Raw genomic sequence first — 27,951 nt, forward strand, 5'->3', positions numbered from 1 at the left:
TCTCTCACAGTTGTGGGGGCTAGAAATCTAAAAGCAGGGCATCAGCGGGGCCATGCTCCTTCTGGAGGCTCTAGGAAAGAATCCTCTCTTGCCTTTTGCAGCTTCTAGTGGCCCAAGTATTCCTCGGCTTGTTAGCGGCATAATTCCAGTCTCTGCCTACCTCTGTCTCTGTAAGGTGGTCTGAGCCTTTTCTATCCAGTACCTCCAAATTCTTCCAGCCTTTTCCCATCACCCAGTTCCAAAGCCACTTTCACATTCTTAGATATTTGTTAGAGCAGGACTCCATTTCTTCGGCACCCGAATCTGAGTTTCCTAGGGCTGCTGTAACAAACTACCATAAACAGAGTCACTTAAAACAACAGGAATTTGTTCTCTCACAGTTTTGAAGGCCAGAAGTCTGAAACCTCAGTGTCAGCAGGATTAGTTCTTTCTGGAGACTCTCAGGGAGACTATTCCAAGTTCTAGTGGTCGCTGGCTATCCTTGACGTTTCTTGGCTTATAGACAGATGGAGCTCATGAATCTCTGCCTGCACCTTCACATCACCTTTCCTGTGTGTTTCTCTGTGTCCTCTCTTCCACTTACAAGGATACATGATCTTTCCTTCCTTCCTTCCTTCCTTCCTTCCTTCCTTTTAAGATTTTCTTTTTTAAAAAATATTTATTTAAGAGAGAGAGAGAGAACACGAGGAGGGGCAGAGGGAGAGGGAGAGAGAATCCCAAGCTGACTCCTTGCTGAGCATGGAGCCCAACGTGGGCCTCTGTCTTACGACCCTGAGATCATGACCTGAGCCAAAATAAAGAGTGGAATGCTTAACTGACTGAACTACCCAGGTGCCCCTCTTTTTCTTTTCTTTTCTTTTTTTTTAAAAGATTTATTTATTTACTTTAGAGTGTGTATGCCTGAGTAGGGGGAAGGGCGTAGGAGAGGGGGAGAGAGAATCTCATGCAGACTCAGCGGGGCTTGATCTCACGACCCTATCTTGTCTCAAGCCGAAATCGAGTCTGACAGAGCCACCTAGGCACCCCAAAGATACCAGATTTCATCTCAAGATCTTTAGCTAATTATATCGGCAAAGACCCTATTTCCAAATCAGGTCACATCCTAAGTTTCAGGTGGACATGAATTTTGGAGGGATCCTTTCAACCCACTTCTAGTGTTTCTTACTCTTAAGTTTCTGTGGGTTTGTTTAAAAATGAAACTTGAAGCTTATTGTTAGTCATTAACCTCCTACTTACCTTGCCTGAGTAAAAGGCAAACAAACTTTAAAATGGAGACCTATAATATATATGTTTGCTCTTAATTATATTTTTGGCAAATGTTTTCATTCCAACCTGCCTTCCCCTGCCACCTGTGAGCTCCTTTGAGCTGATTAGTGTCTTTAGGAAAGCCAGGCCAGTTTGGGTGTATAGAAGGAGCATTGCAGGCACTGTGGGAACAGAGCCTCTGTAGAAACCACATTCTAACCCCCAACCAAATATATATACAAATCAATGTATATTTGTATAGGAAAGCTCTTGTCACTCTTATGATTAGAACAAATAATTTTGATTATATAAACTATGTAAATGTGCCTAAGTCCACAGGATTAGGACAGCTTTTCATGGGGCACCTGACTGGCTCAGTCACTAGAACAAGCAACTCTTGATTTCAGGGTCATGAGTTTGAGCCCCACGTTGGGCATAAACATTACTTAAAAAAAAACAAAACCAACAAAACAGCTTTTCTTTGAAAACATTAACAGTTCACTCTGTTTTGTTACTTTATGCTTTTAACAAATTTATCCTTCTACAGCTTCAAGAAGAAAAAAATTGTCAGTGTTGTATGACCTTTGATGAAAAGAATAAAAAATAGTTTTCGGGTGCCACATTTGTAGAGGGACATTGAGGGGAAGAATATCAGGGTTGTGAAGACTGGAAAATGTACTATAAGAAATGATTAAAGTATTTGAGCATGTTTGGCCTGAAAAGAAAAAACAGTAAAATTGTAGATGTTGTGAATGATTTGAAGGACTGTGTGTGGAGGAGGTGTTAAGTTTATTTCACATAACTCCAGCAGGCAGAACCAGGACTAATTGGTGGAAACACTAGGTTTGTGTCGTCTCATTAAAAGGAAGAACTTTCGGGCGCCTGGGTGGCTCAGTTGGTTAAGCGACTGCCTTCGGCTCAGGTCATGATCCTGGAGTCCCGGGATCGAGTCCCGCATCGGGCTCCCTGCTCGGCAGGGAGCCTGCTTCTCCCTCGGACCCTCCCTCCTCTCATGTGCTCTCTGTCTCTCTCATTCTCTCTGTCTCAAATAAATAAATAAAATCTAAAAAAAAAAAAAAAAAGGAAGAACTTTCTGGGGTGCCTGGGTGGCTCAGTTGGTTAAGGGTCTGACTCTTGATCTCACCTCAGGTTTTGATCTCAGGATTGGGAGTTCAAGCCCCATGACCTTTTAAGAAAAAAAAAAAGGAGGAGGAACTTTCTGCTATATGAAGTAGGGGGTTCTCTTTTAAGATGAAAATTAAGATTAAAATTGAAATTAAGGGGTGCCTGTGTGGCTCGGTTGGGCATCTGCCTTAGGCTTAGGTCATGGTCCCGGGGTCCTGGGATCCAGCCTCTCATCGGGCTCCCTGCTAGGTAGAGAATCTGCTTTTCCCTTTGCCTTTCTCCCCTGGCTTGTGCTCTCTCTCTCGCTCACTCTCTCTCAAGTAAATAAATAAAATCTTTTAAAAAAAAATTGAAATTAAGTAGTCTGTTTAGATAGAAATTATGCAGATGACAGTATGGATTAAATCAGCTATTAGGAACCCTTTCAATAGTATGTGAATTACTTGAAAAAATGGACAGAATGTCCATTTAATTAAGTTTGTTCCCATACCATCTGATTTTCATGTTGAAATCTTACACTTGTAAATTATGTTTCTACCCCAAAAATGTTTTTATGCAGAATGTTTTTCTTGTTTCATTGAAATTTGTAGATATTTCTGAGTAAAGAGGAAAAAGCAAATAGTAAAAGAAAGAATTCAACATCTTTATAACAAGTGAATCCTTAAGATTGATTTTTTAGAAAATAGAGAACCAGGCTGTCCTGTAACTCTTATGCTCAATCAAAGCTCAGTAAGTGCTTTCTGATTTGATATTGTCACTTAATTAGATTTTTGATATGGTATTGCCTTTAAAAAGTATTTTATTATTAGTCTTTTTGATTAGAGGACTCTGACATCTTTAACATTGTAAATTGGAATAAAACTGTTGTCATCACTGAGTCATAAGAAGTCAGAAATACCCATTATAGAGAGCAGGTTTTAAAGAAAATGATTTTCAGCAATTTTTGTAAAAAGCTTCTAACAGAAGCAATATACGAATTTCATATGTCAGCAGATGCTGATTTGAAAGCAGAAAATGAGGGGCGTCTGGCTAGCTCCGTGGGAAGTGCATGCAACTCTTGATTTCAGGGTCGTGAGTTTAAGCCCCCCCTTGGAGGCAGAGATTACTCAAATAAATTTAAAAAAAAATATTAAAAAAAAACAACAAAGTGAGATAATTTTAATTTTTGATAATTTTGGTACCCATTTATTTATCCATGACTTAATATGTCCCTCCTTTCTTCAGAATTACTGAATGACTCATTCCTGGAATTCTGCTCAATTTTTATTTATTTACTTCCGTAATAGTAACAATAATATTTTATTTTTATTGATTACGAACAATGTGCCTGGGTGCTACAATCTATACCTTATTTATTTTATTTTTTTACAATCTGTGCCTTATTATAATACCTTTAATTCTTACAGTGGCCCTGAAGGAGTTACCATTATCCCCATTTTATCAGCAAGGTAAATAAAATGGCTCAGAGACTCAGAGAGGTTGTGTCTTGTCCACGTTTGCGTATCTCATAAATGCCTGAGCCCATTTTAAAGCCAGATCTTTCTTAAAGCCCAGTTCTTTCAGTTCTGTGAGTTTGCTGTTGAGTAGACAGGAAAGTTAGACTCTCTCATCAGGTTCCTCATACATGCTCCTGAATTCCTTTTGAATGAGAGAAGAAATACCATCACACGTATTTCTGAAAGTCCGGTCCTAGGCATGAATTTACCTTGTGTTTTTAGTTGAAGTCTACACCTGCATTACAAGTGAATGGGACCTTTGGAGAGATGCAAGCAGGACAGAGAGCTGCTCCTCTTCTCTCCAGTTTGAACTTTGTCCATAAGAAAGGAAGAGAGAGGAAACATCACTCATTGAGATGACTCCTTCAAGTCATTTAGCAGAGCATTTATATCATGTTGATGGAAATGTTCTAAACTGAATTGTAGTGTCAGCCTGCCCTGTACCTGCCATGCACTGACCATAATTTAAATATTTCTGGTTAAAATTCCATTCATGTGGTTACAGTGATGATCTCAAAGTCAACTGAAATATAAGCAAGACTGTCCCCCACCAAGTTCTCACACACTCTGAAGTTTGAGGTCCTGTTTCTGTGTGTCATGTTTTTAGATATCTTTCTTTTTTTTAAAGATTATTTATTTATTTTAAAGAGAGGGAGAGTGCACGTGAGTGGGGTGAGTAGCAGAGGGGGAGGGGAGAGAGAATCCTCAATGAGACTCCCCACTGAGTAAGGAGCCTGACACAGGCCTTAGTCCCAGGACCCTGAGATCATGACCTGAGCCGAAATCAAGAGTTAGATGCTCAACCGACTGAACCACCCAGGCACCCTTAGATATCTTTCTTTGCTGCTATACTAATTCTTCTCTACCCACTACTTTTGTTTTTTAAAGATTTTATTTTATTTTTATTTTGAGAGAGAGAGCGAGTGGGGAGGGGCAGAGAGAGAGAGGGAAAGAGAGAGAATCCCAAGCAGGCTCTATACTGAGCACAGAGCCCAATGTGGGGCTCAATCTCATGACCCTGAGATCATGACCTGAGCTGAAAACAAGAGTTGGATGCTCAACTGACTGAGCCACCCAGGCGCCCCCATCCTCTCTCCCCACTATTACTCACGATTATTTTATCATAAGCTGCTGTGGGCTAGGAAAGCAAAATAATTAGAGATTGCTCAATTAAAGTAAAAGTAACTTGAGTTAGAATGAGACGTGAGGTGATTTCTTGTGAGCAGATATACTGAGCTTTAGTGGGCAGACTTTGTGTTACATATTCTAACTTTCCCTGGATAGATGGCCGTTGTCAAATCAGTGCCATTATGTCTAACATAGAAAGTGTTTTTGTACTTCTTTTAAACAGAGAAGAAGATACAGAAAATGAAAATGAGAAGAAAATTTGGTACTATAGCACAAAGGTCCAACTTGCAGAATTAATTGACTGTCTAGATAAAGATTACTGGGAAGCAGAACTCTGCAAAATTCTGGAAGAAATGCGTGAAGAAATCCACCGGCACATGGACATAACTGAAGACTTGACCAATAAAGCTCGGGGCAGTAACAAATCCTTTCTGGCGGCAGCTAATGGTGAGAGGGAAATTTTCTCAATTAATTGTTATTAAATTTGAGGTAAACTCTTGTATGAAATCACTGCAAGATTTTGAAAATATTAAAATCTGAAGTTACGTATATTTTAATTCTCTGTATTTTTTTTTTTTTTTTTTTGAGAGAGAGAGAGTGAGAGACAGCACAAGAGGGAAGAGGGTCAGAGGGAGAAGCAGACCCCCTGCTGAGCAGGGAGCCCGATGCGGGACCCGATCCCGGGACTCCAGGATCATGACCTGAGCCGAAGGCAGTCGCTTAACCAACTGAGCCACCCAGGCGCCTTGTATTTTTTCTTTTTAATGATTTTATTTATTTATTTGAGAGAAAGAGCCAAGAGAGCATGAGCAAGGCGGGGCAGAGGGAGAAGGAAAAGCAGACCCCCCCACTGAGCAGGGAGCCTGACATGGGGCTCGATCCCGGGACCCTGGGATCATGACCCGATCCAAAGGCAGATGCTTAACTGACTGAGCCACCCAGGCACCTCAGTTCTCTGTATTGTCCTTTTCCTAAGGAATCTTGTTCATCCCAACATAAATTAGGGGATTCTATGCATTTTAGCGTTTTGTATCTTGCCTTGGTCATTACTGATCTTCCCCCAATTGTTTTTTTCTTTAATTCAGGTATCTTATTTATTAGAGAGAGAGAGCACGAGTGGGGTGAGGAGCAGAGAGGGAGAAGCAGACTCCCTGCTGACCAGGAAGCCCAACTCAGGGCTTGATCCTGGAATTCCAGGATCATGACTTGAGCCAAAGGCAGATGCTCAACCAACTGAGCCACCCAGGTGCCCCATGAATCCTACCTTTAATTATGAGAAATAGTATTCTTTTAAAAGATACTCTTTGCAGGGTGCCTGGGTGGCTCAGTCATTGGGCGTCTGCCTTCGGCTCAGGTCATGATCCTGGGGCCCTGGGATCGAGCCGTGCATCGGGCTCCCTGCTTGGCGGGAAGCCTGCTTCTCCTTCCTCCACTCCCCCTGCTTGTGTTCCCTCTCTCGCTGTCTCTGTCTCTCTCAAATAAATAAAATCTTTAAAAATAAATAAAAGATACTCTTTGCTTTTTATTTTTAAATAAAACTTTTACTTTTAGAATAGTTTTATAGTTACAAAAAAGTTGCTGAGGTAGTACAGAGGGTTCCAGATACCCTGCATCAGGTTTCCCCTATTATTAGCATCTTAGCTTAGTGTGGCATATTTGTCTTAAGTAGTGAACCTATATTGATACATTATAATACGTTAATCTATATTCAGATTTCTTTATTTTTACTGATAACCTTTTTCCGTCTCATGATCCCATCCAGGATACCACATTATATTAACATGTCTGTTTAGGTTCCTCTAGACTGTCACAATTTCTCAGACTTTTCATGTTTTTGATTACACTGACAGTTTTCACGAGTACTGGTCAGGTATTTCGTAGAATGCCTATGTACAAAATTGTAACGATAGTATCATTTTTTTTTTTTTTAAGATTTATTTATGAGAGACCAGCAGGTACACATGAGCAGGGGGAGGGGCAGAGGGAGAGGGACAAACAGACTTCCCACTGAGCACAGAGCCTGACATGCAGAGCCTGACATGGGGCTCCATCCCAGGACCTTGAGATCACGACCTGAGCCGAAGTCAGATGCTTAACCAGCTGAGCCACCCAGGTGCCCCAGTATCATCTTAACTAAAGAACAAAACCAAAATAGGAATTGGTAATCAGAATGTTTACTGGTCTGATTTAGGGGAATGTGAAAAACTAGAAATTCCCAATATAGAAGAATTGGTTAATTCTCTTACCGATTATCATGTGATAGAACACTAGAGAATTGGAGAATTACATAAGGTACCATGCCAAAACAGTACCTGGGTCATTGAGGTACTTAAATTCTCTTTCTTTAAATAACCAACTGGGTAAGTAGAGCAGCTTTTATAAAAAAAATAACCAATTAGCATAATAGGATTATAGTTGGTATCCTATTTATATTTTTCAAATTTTCAACAATGAGCATTTTTTTGTTTGTTTATTTTTGTTTTTTTAAGATTCATTTATTTATTTTAGGGGGAGGGAGAGACAAGGAGAGGGAGAAACAAATCTCAAGCAGACTCCCCACTGAGTGTGGAGCCCGATGGGGGGCTTGATCCATCCCACAACTCTGAGATCATGACCTGAGCTGAAACCTAGAGTCAGGTGCTCCACCGACTGAGCCACCCAGGTGCCCAGCATGTAATGTACTTTTAAAAATTAGTCAAACTTTTTTATGTAGTCAAGAACAGCAGAGAAAGCTTTGAGCATTAGGCCACAATATTTTTTTTTTTTTAATTTTTTTTTAAAGATTTTATTTATTTATTTGAGAGAGAGAGAATGAGAGACAGAGAGCATGAGAGGGAGGAGGGTCAGAGGGAGAAGCAGACTCCCTGCCGAGCAGGGAGCCCGATGCGGGACTCGATCCCGGGACTCCAGGATCATGACCTGAGCCGAAGGCAGTCGCCCAACCAACTGAGCCACCCAGGCGCCCGGCCACAATATTTTCTTGGAAAGTTAGGTGGCCAACGCTTATGTGCTGTGAGACTGTCTTACCCTCTTAATACAGTGTGGAGTTCCTTTAATTAAGTAAGGGTAACTGCAGCTTGGATTTCATGGTGAGATCTAGACAAAAAGTGACACTCTTTTTCTTTTCTCTTCTTCTCCTTCTCTGCTAAGGTTTATCCAGCATGGTACTCTAATTCAAAAGAATTGAAAATTGGTGGGAAGAGGAGGGAAAACTGACGTTTTTTTTTTAAGATTTTATTTATCAGAGAGAGCACAAGGCAGGGGGAGCAGCAGGCAGAGCAGGCAGAGGGAGAATCAGGCTCCCCATTGAGGAAGGAGTCTGGTGCGGGACTTGATCCCAGGATCCTGGGATCATGACCCGAGCCGAAAGCAGACGCTTAACTGACTGAGCCACCCCGGCATCCTGAAAACTGATATTTTTGAGTACCTACTGTGGGCTGGGTGTTCAACTAGATGTTTTACAAGCCTTTAATCCTCTCAACAATTTTGCAAGGAGTGCACTGGCAATGCATTAAGCATTCAGACAGGAGTCCCTCATTAAAATGCTGGTCTGCCACTGTTAAGTTTATTTGCTCTCCCTGGGAACCAAAACCTGGGCTGTGGTAGTCAGTTTAGGAGCATCCAGCCCAGGTAAAAACCTAGAATAATATCTAGTGGTGTTCTTTAACTTGGGATTTTATGAGATGAAAACAGCAGAAACTACTGGGTTCTGAAATAGCCAAGAGTAATTTGCAGTATTGTGACAGCAATTTCAGCATCGCAGTGTGTTCTAATGACTTGACATTCTTAACCTTGCAAGTAGCATAAATTCCTTTCAAGTTTAGCCCTCTGGTTTTTATATACTTACACGTATACTTAGGAGAGTTTAATTCCACTTTTGGTAGTTGAATTTTCTTTTTCTATTTTTTTCTAATATTTTATGAAAATTTTCAAATATACAGAAAGGTCAAAAGAATGATACAGTAAACACCTACATGCTCATCATCTTGGTTCTACAAGTTACTATATATTTGTAGTTGTAAATAGTTTGCTATATTTGCTTTATCATATACCTTTATGGTAATTGTATTTTATAATGCTTTACTTTGGTGTTTTTGAAGGAAGTTTATTTTTGGAATGCATTTTTCTAAGTAGAGATGGTTTTTATTTTATTTTAGAGAGAGAGAAAGAGCGGAGGGGAGGGACAAAGAAAGAGGGAGAGAGAGAATCTTAAGCAGGTTCCATGCCCAGCACAGAACCCAACACGGGGCTCGATCTCACGACCCTGAGATCATGACCTGAGCCGAAATCAAGAGTTGGACGCTCATCCAACTGAGCCACCTGGGAGCCCTGGTAGTAGTTGTTTTTGTTTTGTTTTGAATGTTGTTTTATTCTCATTAAATGCCACTAGGAAAGTTGGGAGGAACTTGCACTAGTCAGGTTAAGAAAAGCTAGCAGTTAGGGCACCTGGGTGGCTCAGTCGGTAGAGCAGGTGACTCTTGATCTTGGGGTCATGAGTTCAGGCCCCACATTGGGTATAGAGATACCTTGAAAAAAGAAAATAGAAAAGCTGGGAGTTGAAAATCAGGGTGGAGCTATGTTTGAAAGTGAGAAATACGTGGCTCTCTAAGAAAAGCAGGTGATTCGAAACTAGACTTGCTAAATAAAAAGTTCTTTAAAAAAGAGTGAGATACTTCCACTGGTAAGTTAAGTGTACTTAGTAGCAAGAGTAACCACAGCTAAGGTAAATTGAATGGAAAGCGGTAGGTAAAGTGATATGAGGAAATATGTACAAAAGGATCCTGGGATGACTTGGATGATGAGGAGGACAGAAAGCATGCCAGTTTCTTCCATATGAAATTGTCCTTTATCTATCTTAGATGTTCACATATTCATTGGTTCCAAATTCTTTTTTTTTTTTTTAAAGATTTTATTTATTTATTTGAGAGCGAGAGAGAGCACACGAGAGGGGGGAGGGTCAGGGGGAGGGTCAGAGGGAGAAGCAGACTCCCTGCTGAGCAGGGAGCCGGATGTGGGACTCGATCCCGGGACTCCAGGACCATGACCTGAGCCGAAGGCAGTTGCTCAACCAACTGAGCCACCCAGGCGCCCCATTGGTTCCAAATTCTTATAGGAATTAGGAATAGAGAAGGTGAGAGAGAGTGTGAGGAATTAACTCTAGCCAGCTCAACTGTCATCACTTTACCAGAAAGATCAGTGTTTTCCAATGATGACTTTACAAGGTTTTTTTTAATCCTACGAAACATTCTAGATACCTACAATTTAAGAAACATCAATGAAATTACAGGTACAGGGCGCCTGGGTGGCTCAGTCGGTTAAGCGACTGCCTTCGGCTCAGGTCATGATCCTGGAGTCCCGGGATCGAGTCCCACATCGGGCTCCCTGCTCGGCGGGGAGTCTGCTTCTCCCTCTCACCCTCCTCCCTCTCATGCTCTCTGTCTCTCATTCTCTCTCTCGCAAATAAATAAAATCTTAAAAAAAAAAAAAAAATAAAAAAAAAAAGAAATTACAGGTACAGAAAATTTAAACAAAGGAAATTTAAAGAAGGAAATTTAAAAATTAAAAAAAAATACTATGTTACATGGCATTAAAAATGTTTCTTCTTGGGGCGCCTGGGTGGCTCAGTCATTAAGCGTCTGCCTTCAGCTCAGGTCATGATCCCGGGGTCCTGGGATCGAGCTACGCATCAGGCTCCCTGCTCCGTGGGAGGCCTGCTTCTCCCTCTCCCACTCCCCCTGCTTGTGTTCCTTCTCTCGCTTTGTCTCTGTCAAATAAATAAAATCTTTAAAAAAAAAAGTTTCTTCTTATTCACAAACATTGTACTCCAGTTGGTAAATTTATTTCTCATGGAGGTACAGTTTAGCAATTCTGAAATTACTGTGTATACTAGGGTTGACCAAATAAATAGATATATTATAGATAATGAGAACAAGATTTCTCTTGTTAGAAGTTACAAAGAAGCAATAGGGCATTGACTGAATGAACCACACAAACCACCTCACATAGTGAAAAAACATAGATGTATATATACATGGGTTAGTATGCATATACATAACATTTCCTAGCTGTTGGCTGAGAGAGTATAGAAACAGTGACACCGTGATAGTAACAGGTACATCTAGAGCCCAGATCATGTCTTCTAAATATCATTCTCCAATAAAAAAAGAACAAAGAGTCCTTACAGAGATCATGGATTCTAGGGTTGGGACAGAGAGAATACAAGGTGAGCCTGGAGCATCTTGTAGTGCTAGAAAGTAAGGAAATGCTAAATGAATGAACAAATGAATGACTGAAGTGTGTTCAAAGAATACAGGCCTCACTTTTAGCTCCCAGCATCCAAAGCTGGAACAAAATTTGAGCAACAAAATAAAAAATGATAGTATTGGATCATAACCCAAAGAATGTCATTAATACCTAAGAGTCTGTGCTGATATACTTGTGGTCTACATCATGCTATAGTATCATTCTCCCCAAATTGAAAGAGGATTAGAGCCCTTAGGGATTTACTGGCTTTCAAAACAGTTATGGGACTTCAGAGAGAAAGGTTTTTTCCAAATGGGACTTTGTTTTCTCATTTTACAGTGGAAGCCTGAAGGTTAAATAGTTTGCCTACGGTAAGCCTAAACAGCTAATTCAAGTCAGATGTGCCCTGGGTCATGGTTACCTTGGTTTTGACCACTGTACCACACGGCCTAGACTGTGGGTCTGTGCAGCCTACAGTTTTCCTCGTATGGTAGAAGAGATGAGGTAATCTCTGTCATGTCAGTTTCAAAAGTTAGACTGATTTTCTTTTTTAAAAAAAGAGAATAGTCATAATTACCATGTATTTTCTAGAGTAACGATAACCAAATTGGTTGAGTTCTATAAGCATCAACATTGTATTGGTAGTCTTAATCCTTATTTCATAGTTCTAATGTTTTAACATATTTAACTTTAATAACATATTGAAACTCTTAAGTGGCATTTGTAGTACTTTTATATTTGGTATATATGGAAACAAAATTTTTTGTTTTTATTATAGAAGAAATTTTGGAATCCATAAGAGCCAAAAAAGGAGAAATTGATATTGTTAAAAGCCCAGAAGAAACAGAAAAGGACAAGAATGAGACCGAGAATAATAACGCCAAAGATGTTGAGAAAAGCAGAGAGGAGTTTGAGGACCAGTCCCTTGATAAAGACAGCGACGACAAAACACCGGATGATGATCCTGAGCAAGGAAAATCTGAGGGTAAAAAAATTACTTGGCTAGAAAGTAATATTTAATCAGTGTTATTTATGAAAACTTCAGTTTTACTTTCAAAATGAAAAAGAATCTCTTTATTACTAATACCTATTTAATTTTATATTTCTAGAGAAATTAGGGTATCTTTTCCCTTTTTAACATGTATAATCATTGTAATGAGTTTTATGTATTGGTGGATTGGTGATAATATACCTGTATCTCTATTTATACTTCCTAATAAGGTACCATTTTCCTATGAGATTTGTTGGTGAAAAATCCCTATTTTTATACCAGAATATACGCTTTTGTATGTGATATGTTCATTTTTATATTAATTACTTAAACATTCTTAATATTTTAAATATTCGTAAATACTCTTTGGATTACTTACTGCAAAAGTATCCCAGAATCTGATTGCTTCAAAATGGCCATCAAATAAAAGCAGGTTTTCTTGGTGATCATTCATTTTTAGTAGTTGATTGAATGTGGCCATTTGTCCTAAAGCAATTTTAAAGGATATCTTTAAAGTTTTGTTGTGCATTTTACTGTAGAGCCAACAGAAGTTGGGGATAAAGGTAACTCTGTGTCAGCAAATCTTGGCGACAACACAACAAATGCTTCTTCAGAAGAGACTAGTCCCTCTGAAGGGAGGAGTCCCGTGGGGTGTCTCTCAGAAACCCACGATAGCAGCAACATGGCAGAGAAGAAGGTGGCATCTGAGCTCCCCCAGGATGTGCCAGGTACAGAGGGCAGTGTATCAGTGCCTCTGTAATGGGGGGAATCCTTCCCTTTTGTAGTAAAAGCTGAGTGTCACCTGAAATTTTAAAGTATGTGTTCATTCATGCTGCTTGCTTACATAAGTGCCATCCCTGACTGCTAAATTGTCACCTAACATTTGGAGTTTGACACATGTTCTTGCAGTTAGTGCTTGAAACTCATCATAATCTTCATGCTTTTTAAAGTTCATTTAGCTGGTTTTGACTAATAGACTTATTTGTATATTTTATCATCAGATCATAGTGGCAGATATTTTGGTTTTAAGTACTTACATACTAATGGCTCGGTGATGAATGATTTGACCATTCCAATCTGTATGTACTAACAAATTAATTTATGTTTGCATGTGCTCATGTAGTTTTTTTAAACATTTCAAACCATAATGTTATGTTAGAAAACCATTGTCACAAAACATTTTTTGCAAGATATATTTTGACATAAAAATGTGAGTTAACCAATAGTCCATATTTTAAGCTTTTTAAAATTAAAATTATACTTGAAGTAAGTTATATCACACACAAAGAATGTCATTATGCCTTTCCTTTTGCCTTTTTTTAAATGAAAAAGAATTTTTATTATAGGAGCTATATGTATTTTTAAATTTTAAATTTTAAAAAGCAAACTAGAAAATTCAGATGGAGCAAAACAAAATAAACACTGGTAATCCCACCACAACTCAAGAATTGTAGCTGATACCTTGCTGGAAATCCTTAATGATTTTTTTCTATATATTATAAGAATATCACATATTTTCTAACTTGCGGTACTGTCATTGCTATTGGGGATGTGATTCTGGTGTGCTGGGCAGAAAGACAGCATTAGTTAGTAGTTGGAAGACTTGATTCTAGATCTGCTTCTGCCATTAAGTTAATGTCATATTTAATCTCGCAAGGCCTCAATGTTCCTGTTTTGTATCTTGAAGGATTTTGTATCTTGAAGGATTTTGATGATCAACAGTTCTTATCTGACTTATCTGACTGCTTTCAACTGCTTTCAACTGAGTGCTGAGCTATTGCTGAAAACACCAGTGTAACATTGGATTACATGCAGGGATGTATGTGTAGGGTCCAAAAGAATCACATTAATAAGTTTACCATATTTTATACTAATGAGAGATTGGTCATTAAGATGAAGGAAAGTCTGGAAACTGTGCTAGCTGGTGGAATAAATAAAGAAAACAAATTTTTGAGCCTAGAAAAGAACAGACTTTGTATCAAGAGGAAGCTAGATTGGAAATAATATAATTATCCACTGAGAGGTTGGCCGGGGGGGATTAGACTTCTCTTTGAAATGTAGGATATTAAGTCAAATAAGTAGAAATAATAGGAATATTATGAGTGAATATTAACAACTTCCTTCAAATTATAGCTGTTCAGAAAATAGAAGTAACAAATTCCCTTTTACTAGATGCATTTAGTGAATACCTATCAGAGATAATTTCATTTCATGAAGGAGTAACTAGTAATGTTGATCTCTCTCTGACCTATCAGAGATGATTTCAGCAGGAGTCCGTTATTGAATGGACTGGAGAATCAGAGATCTGTAATTCTGTGGTTAGATCTCTAGGTCCTGTCCAATTAAAATACTGCATTATTATGACTTTAGTACCTTCATGAGTCAGAATTTGGAAGTGGAGTACTGGGCCCCCAAAAATGTGAACAGAATTCCATTTGTATTGGAATAATGATTATATCCTTGGTAAATACTTCTTAAAATATTCTTTCTCTTTTAGATTGATTGATATTTAGTGTAAACCTCAGTCTTACTAGTAGGTTTATATACTGGTTAGTTGTTTGGTTCTTAAACCAAACACAGTAGAGTAACAACTGTGCCCAGATTTTAGCAGACATTTGCTTTTAAGTTATTTATTACCAGTTTATTAGTGTCTCTGAGATATTTGTTCTTTTGTTACTAGAATGGTTTAAGGGAGAAACTATCTTAGTATCTGACGTATACTTTTATTTATTTATTTATTTATAGATTTTATTTATTTATTTGACAGAGAGAGACAGCGAGAGAGGGAACACAGCAGGGGGAGTGGGAGAGGGAGAAGCAGGCCTCCTGCTGAGCAGGGAGCCCGATGTGGAACTCGATCCCAGGACCCTGGGACCATGACCTGAGCCGAAGGCAGACGCTTAACGACTGAGCCACCCAGGCGCCCTGACGTATACTTTTTTTTTTTTTTTTTTTAAGATTTTATTTATTTGACAGAGAGAGACACAGCGAGAGAGGGAACATAAGCAGAGGGAGTGGGAGAGGGAGAAGCAGGCCTCCCGCCGAGCAGGGAGCCCGATGTGGGGCTTGATCCCAGGACCCCGGCATCATGACCTGAGCTGAAGGCAGACGCTTAACGACTGAGCCACCCAGGTGCCCCCTTGACGTATACTTCTAACGAATGCCAAATGAAATAATATATATAGAAGACTTAGGGTAGTATCTACCCTAAGTACCTAAGTACCCTCAGGTACTACCTGAGCTCAGCAGATGTTGGATATTGTTATTGCTGTCTACAGCCAAGTCTTTGAAAGAGTGAGAAAGCCTAGCAAGTAAAAAATAATAAAGTGGGTGAGTTGAATTATACATTTACTGGTTCAGTAGTAGTTAACATAATTCTTGTAAATGAGATCCTTCGTGTTTAAACTTTGCATTCAACTGGTTTTTTCATGCGTAGGTCACAAAAAATTGATTTAGATGAGAACTTGAACAGAAGTGTTAAGAAAGCTAGAGTGGGAGCAAATAGCAATTGTCAGTGGCTGTAATCGGAGTGGATTGGGTTCATTAGTAGGATCAGAGTGCCAGATAGCTGAAGATGCTATAAATTCAAAACCTGACCATTTAGTAAGTCATAGCTCTCTTCTTGACTAGACTAAAAAACGAAACTAAACCTAGAAACCTGATAGTCTCAATACTTGTTTCCAAAACAACATGAAAAGCATTTTTAAAGACATATATTAAACACCACACCAGTGTTGAAAGAGGAGTTTGGTACATTTAAAGTAGATAAACATTTTAATAGATCCCTGATTGTAAAACTTATGACACTAGTGGGAATATATCAGTGACCAAAATAGACAAAGTCAAGGCCCTGAGGACTTTACTTTCTAGTGGGCAGTAGGCAGGCCTAATGGTAGAGTCCTGACCCTCAGAGAGGACTGTAATGTGTCTCTCTGCTTCCTTCTGTTTCTCTTTCTCTATGCATTCATTTATTCAACAAATATTTATTGAGTATTTATAATGGTGCCTGGCAGTGTGCTGGGTACTTTGTGGTATCCCTGGACCACTCTCTGGTCAATAGATGAGATGTGGTATCAGAAGAACTGGAGAGGGGGATTAATTTAGGTAGATGAGAAACAATAACTGATAGAAGGCATCTCACTGGTTTTCTGTTCTAAACCTTCAGAATGTATTCAGACACCTAGTTTAATGACTCAAGCTTATCTGTAGAAGACTGTCAGATTGGAAAGTATTTGGTATGGAAAGGTGTTTTTTGGGAACTTTTTCATTAAAATACAACATATGGTAAAGTGCACAAGTGTTAAGTAAACAGCTTGATAGAACACACCTGTATAACCACATCATGCCCCTTGTCTTGGCCACCACGATGCCCACCCCCACAAAGGCATTTACTATCTTGACTTCTATAACCATTTATCAGGATTGCCTTTATAAAAGATAATAAATGGTATCATCCAGCATATACTTTTTGATTTCAGTTTTTTTTACCTTAATATACGAGAGCCATCCAAATGTTGCTTGTAATAGTAGTGCATTCTGTTTTATTGCAGCATGATAGTCTTATTATACAGATATGTAATGATTAGTTACTACTTAATTATAATTATTCGTTTTCTATGTTGATGGGCATTTGAATGGTTTCCATTTTGGGACCATTGTGACTGAATATTCTTTTATATGTTTTTTATGCTCCTCATATGTACGTTTCTAGAGGTATAAGTCTAGTTGTGGAATTTCCCGGGTCATTCAGTTTGTGTATGCTCATCTTTAATAGATATGGCTAGTTTTCTAGAGTGGTTATACAAGTTCACACTTCATCGGTAGTCTGTGAGAGTTCTAGCTCCTCTGCATCCTTGCTAACACTTGGTATTATCAGCGTCATTCATTTTTTCCCTTTCTTTTAGCCATTCTGATGGCATTGTAGGGATATCTTATTGTGGTTTGAATTTGTAGTTCCCTGGTGACTAAGGATGTTGAGCACTTTTTCGTGTGTGTGTATGTGTGTGTGTATATGCATATATTTGTTAAATATATGTATACACAGGCCATTTGGCTACCTTCTTTTGTAAACTACGTGTCAGTTCCTTTGTTTTTTCTTATGTGGTGTCTTTTTTGTTTGTGGTTGTTTTCATGACAGAAGGTTAAATCCAGTCCCTCTGCTCTATCTGGAAGCAGAAGTACCTACATTGACTTTTTTTTAAGTGTTAACCCAGTCTCATATTTCTGGAATAAATGCCACTTGGTTGTGATATGTTTTCATTCTTATATGCTGTTGCATCCAGTTTATTAATATTTTGTTTAGGAGTTTGCATTAATGAATGATATTGGCTTGTAACTTTCCTTTTCTAATAATGTCCATGTCAGGCTTTGGTGTCCAGATTATATTGGCCTCATAAAATGAGTTAGGACAAGTTCCCACTTTTCCTGTTATCTGTAAGAGTTTCTGTGAGTTGGTGTTATTTATTCCTTAATTAAATAAACGGCTTTTTAAAAATTTTATTTTCCTGAAGCCACTTGGTCCTGGAATTTTCATTATGGGAAAGATTAATTTTAGATTTCATTTCTTTGGTGGATGGATTGCTGCTTGGTGTTTTGACTAAGATCAAGTGCATTTCTGGGTGCCTGGGTGGCTCAGATGGTTAAGCTTCTGCCTTTGCCTCAGGTCATGATCCCAGGGTCCTGGGATCGAGTCCTGCGTTGGGCTCCCTGCTCAGCGGGGAGCCTGCTTCTCCCTCTGCCTCTCTCTCTCTTTCTCTGTCTCTAAAAAAAAAAAAAAAAAAAGTGCATTTCTTTGACAGTGGGCTATTCATATTTTCTGTTGTTTTCTTATGTCAGTTTAGTAAGTTGCATTTTTCTACGGATCTACCTATTTTGCTTAAATTTTAAATATTCTTGGCCTAATAACATCCTGTCTTTTGATGTCTGCAGGACCTGTAGTGATGTTCTTTTTTTTAATCCAGAAATTGGTTATCTGTTCTCTCTTAATCATCTTACAAAACTGTTAACAATTTTTATTAGTCTTTTAAAAAAATAACTTTTTTTGCTTTGTTGATCCTTTTTTTATTGTATTTTTTCCTAGTTTATTTCTGTTCATGTCTTTGTTTTTTCCTTTTATTTTCTTTGCATCTCTGTGGATTTTTTTTTCTGCTTCTGTTTTTTTGAAAAAACTTTATTGAAGTATAATTAACATACAAAAAGATGTACATATTTAATGTATGCCACCTGATAAGTTTGGAGATAAATATGCACTCATGAAACCATCACCACAATCTGTGGCATAAGCATATTCATCATCTAGCTTTTTTCCCTCTGTTTTTAAAATTTTAAATTTTTATCGTTGTTGGTTGCATTTAAAAAAAAAAAAATAGAGCTCCTCAGGCGCCTGGGTGGCTCAGTTGGTTAAGCGACTGCCTTCGGCTCAGGTCATGGTCCTGGAGTCCCTGGATCGAGTCCCGCATTGGGCTCCCTGCTCGGCAGGGAGTCTGCTTCTGCCTCTGACCCTCCCCCACCATGCTCTCTCTATCTCATTCTCTCTCTCAAATAAATAAATCTTTCAAAAAAATAGAGCTCCTCAAAAGAGTATGCTAGTTGATACTACATTTAGATGAAAATATTATTTCTGCCCTGGCTCCTTAAGATGGATGCTTTGATGATTTTTAGTTTTTATTTATATTTGCTATTCCGTCAAGGCTATAATTTTCCCTTTATGTACTGCTGTAGCTGCATCCTACAAACTTACATACTGTCTTTGTCATTCAGTTTAAAATATTTTCTGATTTTCATTATGATACAGTTTTCTTTTTAACCCATTCTGGTTATCTTTTTTGTTATTGATTTTTAGCTTAACCTACTGTAATCAGAGTAATTGTTGAGGTTTTATGGTTCAGTATATGGATAATATTGATAAATGTCTCATGTACACTTGAAGAGAATATGTATTTTTAGTCGTTGGGTACAGTATTCGACAATCAGGGCACGGTTTTGAATTGTGTTGTTCAAATCTATATCCTTGCTATGTCTTTTTTTTTCTCTTCCTTCTCTGTAAGATATTTTAAAATAATTTCTATTTACTGTTGCCTTTTTCTCTCAGTTTTTGCATTATATAGTTTGAGGCTGTATAATTAGGTGCACATAATCTTTATATTTCTTGTCGAACTAACTATCATTGTAAAATATCCTTTATCTTTAATTTTTTTTAAAGATTTATTTATTGATTTTAGAGCGAAAACGTGCATGCGAGTCAGGGGAAGGGTAGAGGGAGAAGGGTAGAATCTCAAGCAGACTCCCTGCTAAGCATGGAGCCTGACGTAGGGCTCAGTCTCACAACCCTGAGATCATGAACTGAGTGGAAATCAAGGCAGACACTCGACTGACTGAGCCACCCACGCATCCCATAAAATGTCCTTTATCTTTAGTAACATTTCTAAGCTACAACAGCTTGCTTTTGGTTAGTGTTTGTATTATATATCTTTTCTGGAATAGAAAAAATTTTTAAATAATCTGGGAATTTAGAATTTCTTTTTTTTTAAAAGATTCTATTTATTAGAAAGAGAGAACAAACAGGGGGAGGGGCAGAGGGAGAAGCAGACTCCCCACTGAGTAGGGAGCCCAATGCGGGGCTCCATCCAAGGACCCCAGGATCATGACCTGAGCTGAAGGCAGATGCTTAACCAACTGAGCCACCTAGAATTTCTTTAGAAATATATCCAGAATCTTTTTAGAAATACATCTACTTTCTGGGTGCCTGGGTGGCTCATTGGTTGAGCGTCTGCCTTCAGCTGGGGTTGTGATCTCGGGGTCCTGGTATCAGGGCCCTCTTTGGGCTCCCTGCTCAGTGGGGAGTCTGCTTTTCCCTCTCCCTCTGCCCCTCCCACTCGTGCACTCTCTCAAATAAATAAATAAAATCTTTAAAAAAAATAAATACATCTACTTTCAGATTTCTTTAGAAGTAAATGTAGGGGCGCCTGGGTGACTCAGTCGTTAAGCGTCTGCCTTCAGCTCAGGTCATGATCCCAGGATCCTGGGATCGAGCCCCGCATCGGGCTCCCTGCTCCGTGGGGAAGCCTGCTTCTCCCTCTTCCACTCCCCCTGCTTGTGTTCCCTCTCTTGCTGTCTCTCTCTCTGTCAAATAAATAAATAAAATCTTAAAAAAAAAAAAAAAAGTAAATGTGTATTGGGGCACCTGGCTGGCTCAGTTGGTGGAGAGTATGACTCTTGATCTTGGGGTTGTGAGTTCAAGCCCCCTGTTGGGTGTAGAGATTATTTAAAATTTTTTAAAAATCTTCAAAAGAAAAGAAGTAAATGTATATTATTTCAAGCTATATCTTGACATAAAGTCTTGTCAGAGAGTACTGTCATTTTTATGTAATCCAATAAATGATATTATACAAAGGAAAAATTACAAATTTATGGTCTAAAAATCTTTGGGAGTGAGAACATGAGAAAAATGGGACGATATCATGATTTCATACTGGATATGATCAGTGATCAGAAAGATTTTATGTGTCAAAGACTGAAGATTAAACTTTTCAGTTGGGCCATATTTTGGGCAAGGCTTGTAGCCATCACTTAAAAATAATCTTTTAATATACCTATTCCTTAGATTTTTTTTCTTGCATCTGTGTTCCAGACATTTCACTTTAGCTCATGAAAATGGTTATGTTGCCAAAAACAACCCCATGTAGCAAGTATGCTGTTTAGTATTACTTCTTTGTAATTGGCAAAAGGCTCAGTTTCAGAATTACACTTTTGTCCTGGATTTTAGATTAGAACCTTTTTGTACCAGAATGTCAAATTTTAAATTTATAAGTGGAGAAAAAGATACATGACTTGCTAGCATCTTAAAGTCAAATCCACTATTGAGAATTTGTATTCAAACATAGTGCAGACAGCATTTGTTTTAAATTAATGCCTCCAGATTTAATGCTTGAGATTAAGAACAACATATCAGTAGTAGATAAAACTGGCTTTATTTCCATAACTGTAATTATTTTGAAAATGTTTCCAGGATATATTGAAACTCTAACAGCTATAAAGTTAAACTAAAAGAACATACTGATTTAACCTGTTTCTTAACTTTTTGTGATAATGACATTTTAAGAGATAGGCACTTTGCTTTAGTTTTGAATTTTATTACAAGGGAAATTCGGTGGGGGTGTCCGGGTGGCTCAGTCAGTTAAGCGTCTGTCTTTGGCTTAGGTCATGATCCCAGGGTCCTGGGATCGAGGCCTGTGTTGGGCTCCCTGCTCAGCGGGGAGCCTGCTTCTCTCTCTCCCTCTGCCCCTCCTGCTCGTGCTCATGCACTCTCTCTCTCAAATGAATGAATAAAATCTTTAGGGAAAAAAAAAGGGAAATTCAGAGGCTGTTGGTAGTAGATGCTGAATCAATGTATTAGCCTCACTGAGTTGATCCGTAAAGCTTTTGGAGCTTCTGCAGTTAAATAATCTTTTGTTTCTTATCCTTTTTAGGAGGTTTGGTTTTAGTTTCTAGTCGTATACATTCTGGTTACTTACTTTACCTCATTTTTTTTCCTTTAAAAAAAAATTCCCCTTTTCACTTCAGATGGAAAAGTTACTTTTTTTCTTTGTAGTTTTTTGCTTAGAATTTTGTTTTTTAGGCTTTGGTGTTACTGTTTAGAAGTTGAAGATCAAGATCTACATGTAATTTTGGTTTGAGGGATGACTACAAAACTTACCCTATTTTTATTCATTGACAGTGTTTGTTATGTCTAATGAAAATAGTATTGTAAATACCAAAATCTATAATATTTGCCATAGGGCTAGAACATTTGGACTTTGAAGTTTAAAACATACATCTTGGTAGGCGATACCTTTTTGGTGGTATTTTGAAGCAACGGGCTTCAGATTTCCTTAAATCTATAGGCAAATGAAGTAAAGAAGTGAAGAGTTGTAGAACAGTTACTTAAAGTTTGGTTTTTTGTTTGTTTATTTATTTATAGTAATTTCTACATCCAATGTAGGGCTCAGTCCCTCGACCCCAAGATCAAGAGTCACATGCTTTTCTGACTGAGTCAGCCAGATGCCCCTAGAACAATTATTTAAAACAACAACAACAACAACAACAACCAGGGCATCAAGGTGGCTCAGTTGGTCAAGCATCCAACTCTTGATCTCAGCTCAAGTCTTGATCTCAGGGTCATGAGTTTGAGCTGTACGTTGGGCTCCACACTGGGCGTGGAGACTACTTTAGAAAAAAAACCAAAAACCAACAACTAAAATCAGTATTCTAAACTGAAATGGAGGAAAACACTGTTTTCCACTTAAGACAGATTAACTTTGGACGAACTAACAAAACTACGTTTTATGAATTTGTAGTCCTCAGCTTATTATCGCCTTGAAAGTTTAAATGGATACAGTCTGAATTCAGTTTGCTTTCAGTGGGTTATTGGCTTTTTTAGATGAGAATACCTGGTAAGGGATTGATTGCCTCTTGTATGAAGTACCATTATCTCCCTGATAGCAGAAAACACTTTCTCTAAAGTATTTTAAGATGTGTATAGTCAGAATCTCTTAAGTTCCTGTCTCAGAATTTTCTAAGTTTACCATACTTGGAGTATATTATGTGCTAATATTTTAAGTTTTTGTGGGCTGGTCTAGAGTCTAATCTCTTTTTCTTATTCTATGAGACAATGTACTCTGAGCTCATGAGGGGATATCTTTATATATTGCTTCATTATTGGAGAAGATGATATTTAGACCATTATACATGAGGACTACTACACTTTACAAATCTAGATCTTACAGCTGTAAAAAGAATGGTTAGTGAAGAATTTGATATGATTTGTGAGAGACTTCTTTTGTTCCAGATTTTTCTGAGTTAGTTGATTTTATTACTGGTTTGTAGCTGTCAGATGTTAAATTTGGCATTTTGAAATCCTTCATATAAAATTTTTTTACTATAAATTTTTTACACATAAAAGTTAAGAGTATAATGACTGCACCCACACTGCCATATATCTAACACTTACATAAAAAAGAATTATCAAATTTTGTCATACTTGCTTTACCCATGATTTTTTTTAACTCCTTGTTTTTTCTTTTTTTGGCTCAAAAAATGTTTTCCTCTTTGACCCTAGGTGTACAATGTTAGATAAATCACAATCCTTAGTTAATTGTACTCATCATTGGCCATTGCGTAGTATCCCTTAATTTATTCATTCAGGTTTTAAATTACTTAATAATGAAAATAAACACCTAGGAATCTGTCACCCCAAACAAAAGGCTAAGTCCTGCTTTGAAACTAACCTGCATCTATAATCACCTCCCCAGTCTCATCCTCTGCCTCCCTCTCCCTTACCTGAAGTAGTTGTCACCCTGAATCCTGTGTTCACTAACATCTTCTTTTGTTTTTATAAGGGATACACAGTAGAATCAAGACTGTTGATACTGGAGATCAAAGTGATATATAATTCACATGCTTTTGCTTCATTGAGTTGATTTACATAATTTGCTAAAAACTATATATTTCTCTTTTAGTTGTTTTAAACTTTATTCCAAGTGTATTGTGTTAAATATATATTAAGTGTATTGTGTTAAGTGTAAATTTTTGGAACTTAATTTTTTCACTTTATATTACTAATATAATGTATGTTGCTGGAGTTCTTTCATATTAATTGTATTGTAATATTCCTCTGTGCAACTATATCACAGTTTTTTTATCCCCTTTCTTATTAATATGATTTTGGGTTCTTTCCTACTGTAGTATTTTAAAGCAAATCCCAGACATCATGCTACACCAATCTTATATACATCTCTAAAAAATATGAACATTTTCTTACATAATTACAGTGCCATTGTTACTTTAATAAAGTTGATAGCAATTCCTTAATATCATCTACTGTTCTGTCAGTTTAAATTTCCTCACTTAAAAAAAAAATTTTTTTTTTTTTTACATTTGTTGTGTTTGTAATAACTCCAAATAAGGTTCCCATATGACATGACAGTTGATTTTATATCTCTTGAGTCTCTTAGTCTAGAGTACTCTCCCCTTCCCCGACTTTTTTCCTCTATACACTGTTGACTTGTTGAAGAATCATAGTGTATCTTGCTGTGGGATATCCCACGTTCAGGATTTGTCTGTTTCCTTCCTCTTAGTGTTCTTTAATTTATTCTAAAATATTGATTAAAATCATTTTTTAACTATTTTTGGCAAGAATATTCCATAAGCTATGTGCTGGGTACTTCATATCATATAGCATCAAAAGGCTGTTTGTGGTCTGCCTTTATAAATGCTGAAATTGATCAGTGAGTTCAGGTAGTGACAGTGAAGTTTCCTGTTAACCTCTCATTCATTGATGATCATTTCAGAATCAGTTATTTGTTTGGAGATTATAATATGGTGGTTTTTAATTCTGTCTTTTTTTCTATATTTGTTTAACTGGAATTCTGTGAAGAATTTTCCCTCATTAACTGAGGCTGTTTGAATACTTTGAAATGTAGTTAGAGCCGGAATAAATGTTCAGTTATTTTTCAGAATCAGGAGTTGGTGTCCAGTTACCTTCAGTAGTGATTCATGAGTTACAGACTTTTACACAGGGGCATGGCTTTCTAATTTTAAATATCTGTTTGAACTCATGGGTCTTTATGTATTCAATTTGTTTTAGTCAGTTGTAGTTTTTCATTTTGCTTATATTGACCAGCACAAGCCCCTTCATGTTGGCTTTTGAGTCCTTTTTCCATGACCCTGGTAGTCTTAGAGGGCTTCCCTGCTTTTTTTTTTTTTTTTTAATATTTTATTTATTTATTTATTTGACAGAGAGACAGAGAGAGAGACAGCGAGAGAGGGAACACAAGCAGGGGGAGTGGGAGAGGGAGAAGCAGGCTTCCCGCCGAGCAGAGAGCCCGATGTGGGGCTTGATCCCAGCACCCTGGGATCATGACCTGAGCCGAAGGCAGACGCCTAACGACTAAGCCACCCAGGCGCCCCAAGAGCTTCCCTGCTTTTTGACAGAATAAGATGTATGAGGCTTATCTTACATATTTCCTACCCCAGACCTGGAATCAGTCATTCCTCCAAGAGATCCTGGTTCCTTTTAGTGGGGAATGATATTAGAGACCACAATCTGGGCCCAGAGGTATTTACTGCTCTTGGGCTGTTATTGCCTTTAGGCTTTTTTGGTGGATGGTGTTAGGAAATATGTATTTTTGAAAAGAAAAAGATCATCAGTTCATATTGACATTTCAAATTCAGATTGAGGATTGTATACTTAGGTTTTTTTTTTTCCTTTTCCTTTTTCTTTCTTTCTTTTTATTTTCCCCTTGGTTTTAAACTTGTATTTCTTCCCTTACACTGAAAGCTTTAGTTCCTAACAGAGTAGTAACTTAATTACACATTTGCTTTGTCCTGATACGGATGTCCATTAATAATAACATTATTAATATATGTTTTATTAACATCTTGGTGTACATTAGTAAGAAATGATTTTATATATCGTAGTAATTTTGTAATACCACTATTACTGCTGGCAGTAAGACCACTAAATAGCATTTAAGATGAATTTTATAGTTCTTTATTGATACTAATGCCATATTTCTAGTAAAGACATACAGTCAAAATACTGTGTTCCAGAGTCACTTAAAATATTTTTTTTCTCTGTGTGGTTATGCCAACAACTTTTGATATACAACTAGGTTAATTTGTTTCAGTTTTCACTTTTTAGGGATTGCATTTCTAACTTCAATTTTTAGAAAAATGTAAAGCATTTACATGATTCCAAAATCAAATTGTATAACTGTATACAGAGAGTTTTCACATCTGTCCTTTACCTCTCTAGGTAATCATTTCTTTTCCATTCCTCATAGGTAGCCACATTTGTTAATTTTGGGTTATTTTCCCAGTGTTTTTAAATCTTTGTAAATAAAGGCAAAATCTACCTATAAATTTATATTTCTCTCCCCTTCTTACACAGAAGTTAGCATACTGTAACTGCTCTTCTGCACTTTTCTTTTTACATTTAATCATTCATGTGTGGATCTGGTGATTGCCCCAATCCTTGTTATGATACATGATATTTCATTGTGTATATCACCTTTTATTCAACTAGTGCCCCGTCGATGGACATTTTGTCTGTGGTCTTTTGCCGTTATAAATAATGCTGCAATGAATAGCTCTGTAAATAAGTAATTTAGTGTTTTTACCAGTGTATTTTGGGATAGATTTCAGGACATGGGATTGGTAGGTCAAGAGTGCATGTGTAGAAATTGTCAGTTCCTTTGTCCCATTTTTCACTCCTGCTGTATTATGTGGGAGTGCCTATTAACAAACTGCCTCTTTACCTGAATGTATTGTGGGGTCTTGGATTTTTGCCAGCCAGATAGCTGGGAAGCTCCATATAGTTTTACTTTGCATTTCTTTTAGTTTGAATTAAGTGAGCATTTCCCCAAATGTTTAAAGGCCATTTTCTTTTCTTTTGTGACTGCTTATAGATTTTTTTTTCTGTCAGGTTATTGAGATTTTTTTTTTTTTAAATTAATAGGAGCTCATTATACATCAGGGATAGCCTTTGTGATATATCGCCAGCCCCTTTTTAACTTAGGTGATTTAAAGACTATCTTAGTGACAAAATGAAATACAGAAGGAAGGAGGCTCTTAATTTCTGAACTATCATGGAAAGACCTAGGCTTTCAGTTCATGGTAGTGTTCATTTTGATATACTTTTAGGAATAGTATTCTTAGTGATAACTATTAAATTGTTCTTAAAATTTACAATGACTTCAGCATTACCTTCTAGTTAATTTGGGAGCACAGAATTCAAGCAGAAAATCTTAGAGATAAATAATCTAGTTTAATGCTGTTTCTAAAACTGACTACTTTTTGAAAAGTAAGAGTATAAATTTCAGATTTTGAGGGATTATCTCAAAACCACTTCTAAGTTTTGTGGGGTAGTTATATCACTTTATTCTTCTTCTTCAGCTCTGGGGTATCTGAAAGATTGTCTGCCTTGTACTAGAGACTAAGATGACAAGAGTCTGAGTTAGTAGACTGAGAGACTTCAAAAATAACTCATAGGGTGTTGCTTTATAGATCTCAGACATGGCATTCTTCATATGTGAGCAGCTTTTCTTTTTAAAGTCTAGCTTTGTAATGTAGTCCTCAAACAATTAAATGTCTTTTCTGACAAAGTAGTTACTTTTCATGTGATTTCTAATCTAAAAATCAGATATTCTATTTTTCTAGAAGAACCTAACAAGACATGTGACAGCAGTAACACTAGTGCTCCCACTACCTCCATCCAGCCTAATCTGGAAAACAGTAACAGCAGCAGTGAACTAGATCCTTCCCAGAGTGAATCTGCTAAGGCAGCTGATGAGCCTGAAAATGGAGAAAGAGAGTCTCACACACCTGTCTCTATTCAAGAAGAGATAGGTAAGAATACACTTCATCCATTAAAGCGAGCTTTTTAATTTTTTAATTTTTAATTTTTTGGATAAAAGTTTGATGGGGTGGGAAGACTTAGATTTTCTTTTCCTCTTTTTTTCTCTTTTTTTTTCTTTTTTTTGAACACAAGTAGCACTTGTCATTGTTTTTATTTAAAAAATGCAAAAGCACACAGGAAAAAAATAAATCTTTTTAGTACCCCCTCCCCAAAGGTAACCACGGTCAACGATTTGGTGTGTAACATTTTCTGTCTTTCTCCATGTGGTTACATTAATGTATGTATGTTTACCAAAAGGTTTTTTTAAATTATTTTTTTTTTTTACGTAA

General features: G+C 37.4%; 1 protein-coding gene across 12 annotated transcripts in view; it reads left to right on the top strand.

Annotated features, from left to right (window-relative positions):
- Positions 1–27,951, top strand: part of BPTF (bromodomain PHD finger transcription factor) — a 150,737-nt gene that overhangs the window by 47,742 nt on the left and 75,044 nt on the right. For 10 of the 12 annotated variants that reach the window (XM_035026244.1, XM_035026235.1, XM_035026238.1 and 7 more), the window contains exons 3-6: positions 5,218–5,441; positions 12,016–12,222; positions 12,768–12,956; positions 27,424–27,612. In XM_035026244.1, coding sequence (XP_034882135.1) covers positions 5,218–5,441; positions 12,016–12,222; positions 12,768–12,956; positions 27,424–27,612 — 809 coding nt within the window. The remainder of the gene's footprint in view (positions 1–5,217; positions 5,442–12,015; positions 12,223–12,767; positions 12,957–27,423; positions 27,613–27,951) is intronic. The other 2 variants (XM_035026239.1, XM_035026241.1) reach the window with 2 other exon arrangements.

This window comes from Mirounga leonina, unplaced genomic scaffold (genome assembly GCF_011800145.1).
Source record: "Mirounga leonina isolate KUSES-001 unplaced genomic scaffold, KU_Mleo_1.0 Mir_197, whole genome shotgun sequence".
NCBI lineage: Eukaryota > Metazoa > Chordata > Mammalia > Carnivora > Phocidae > Mirounga > Mirounga leonina.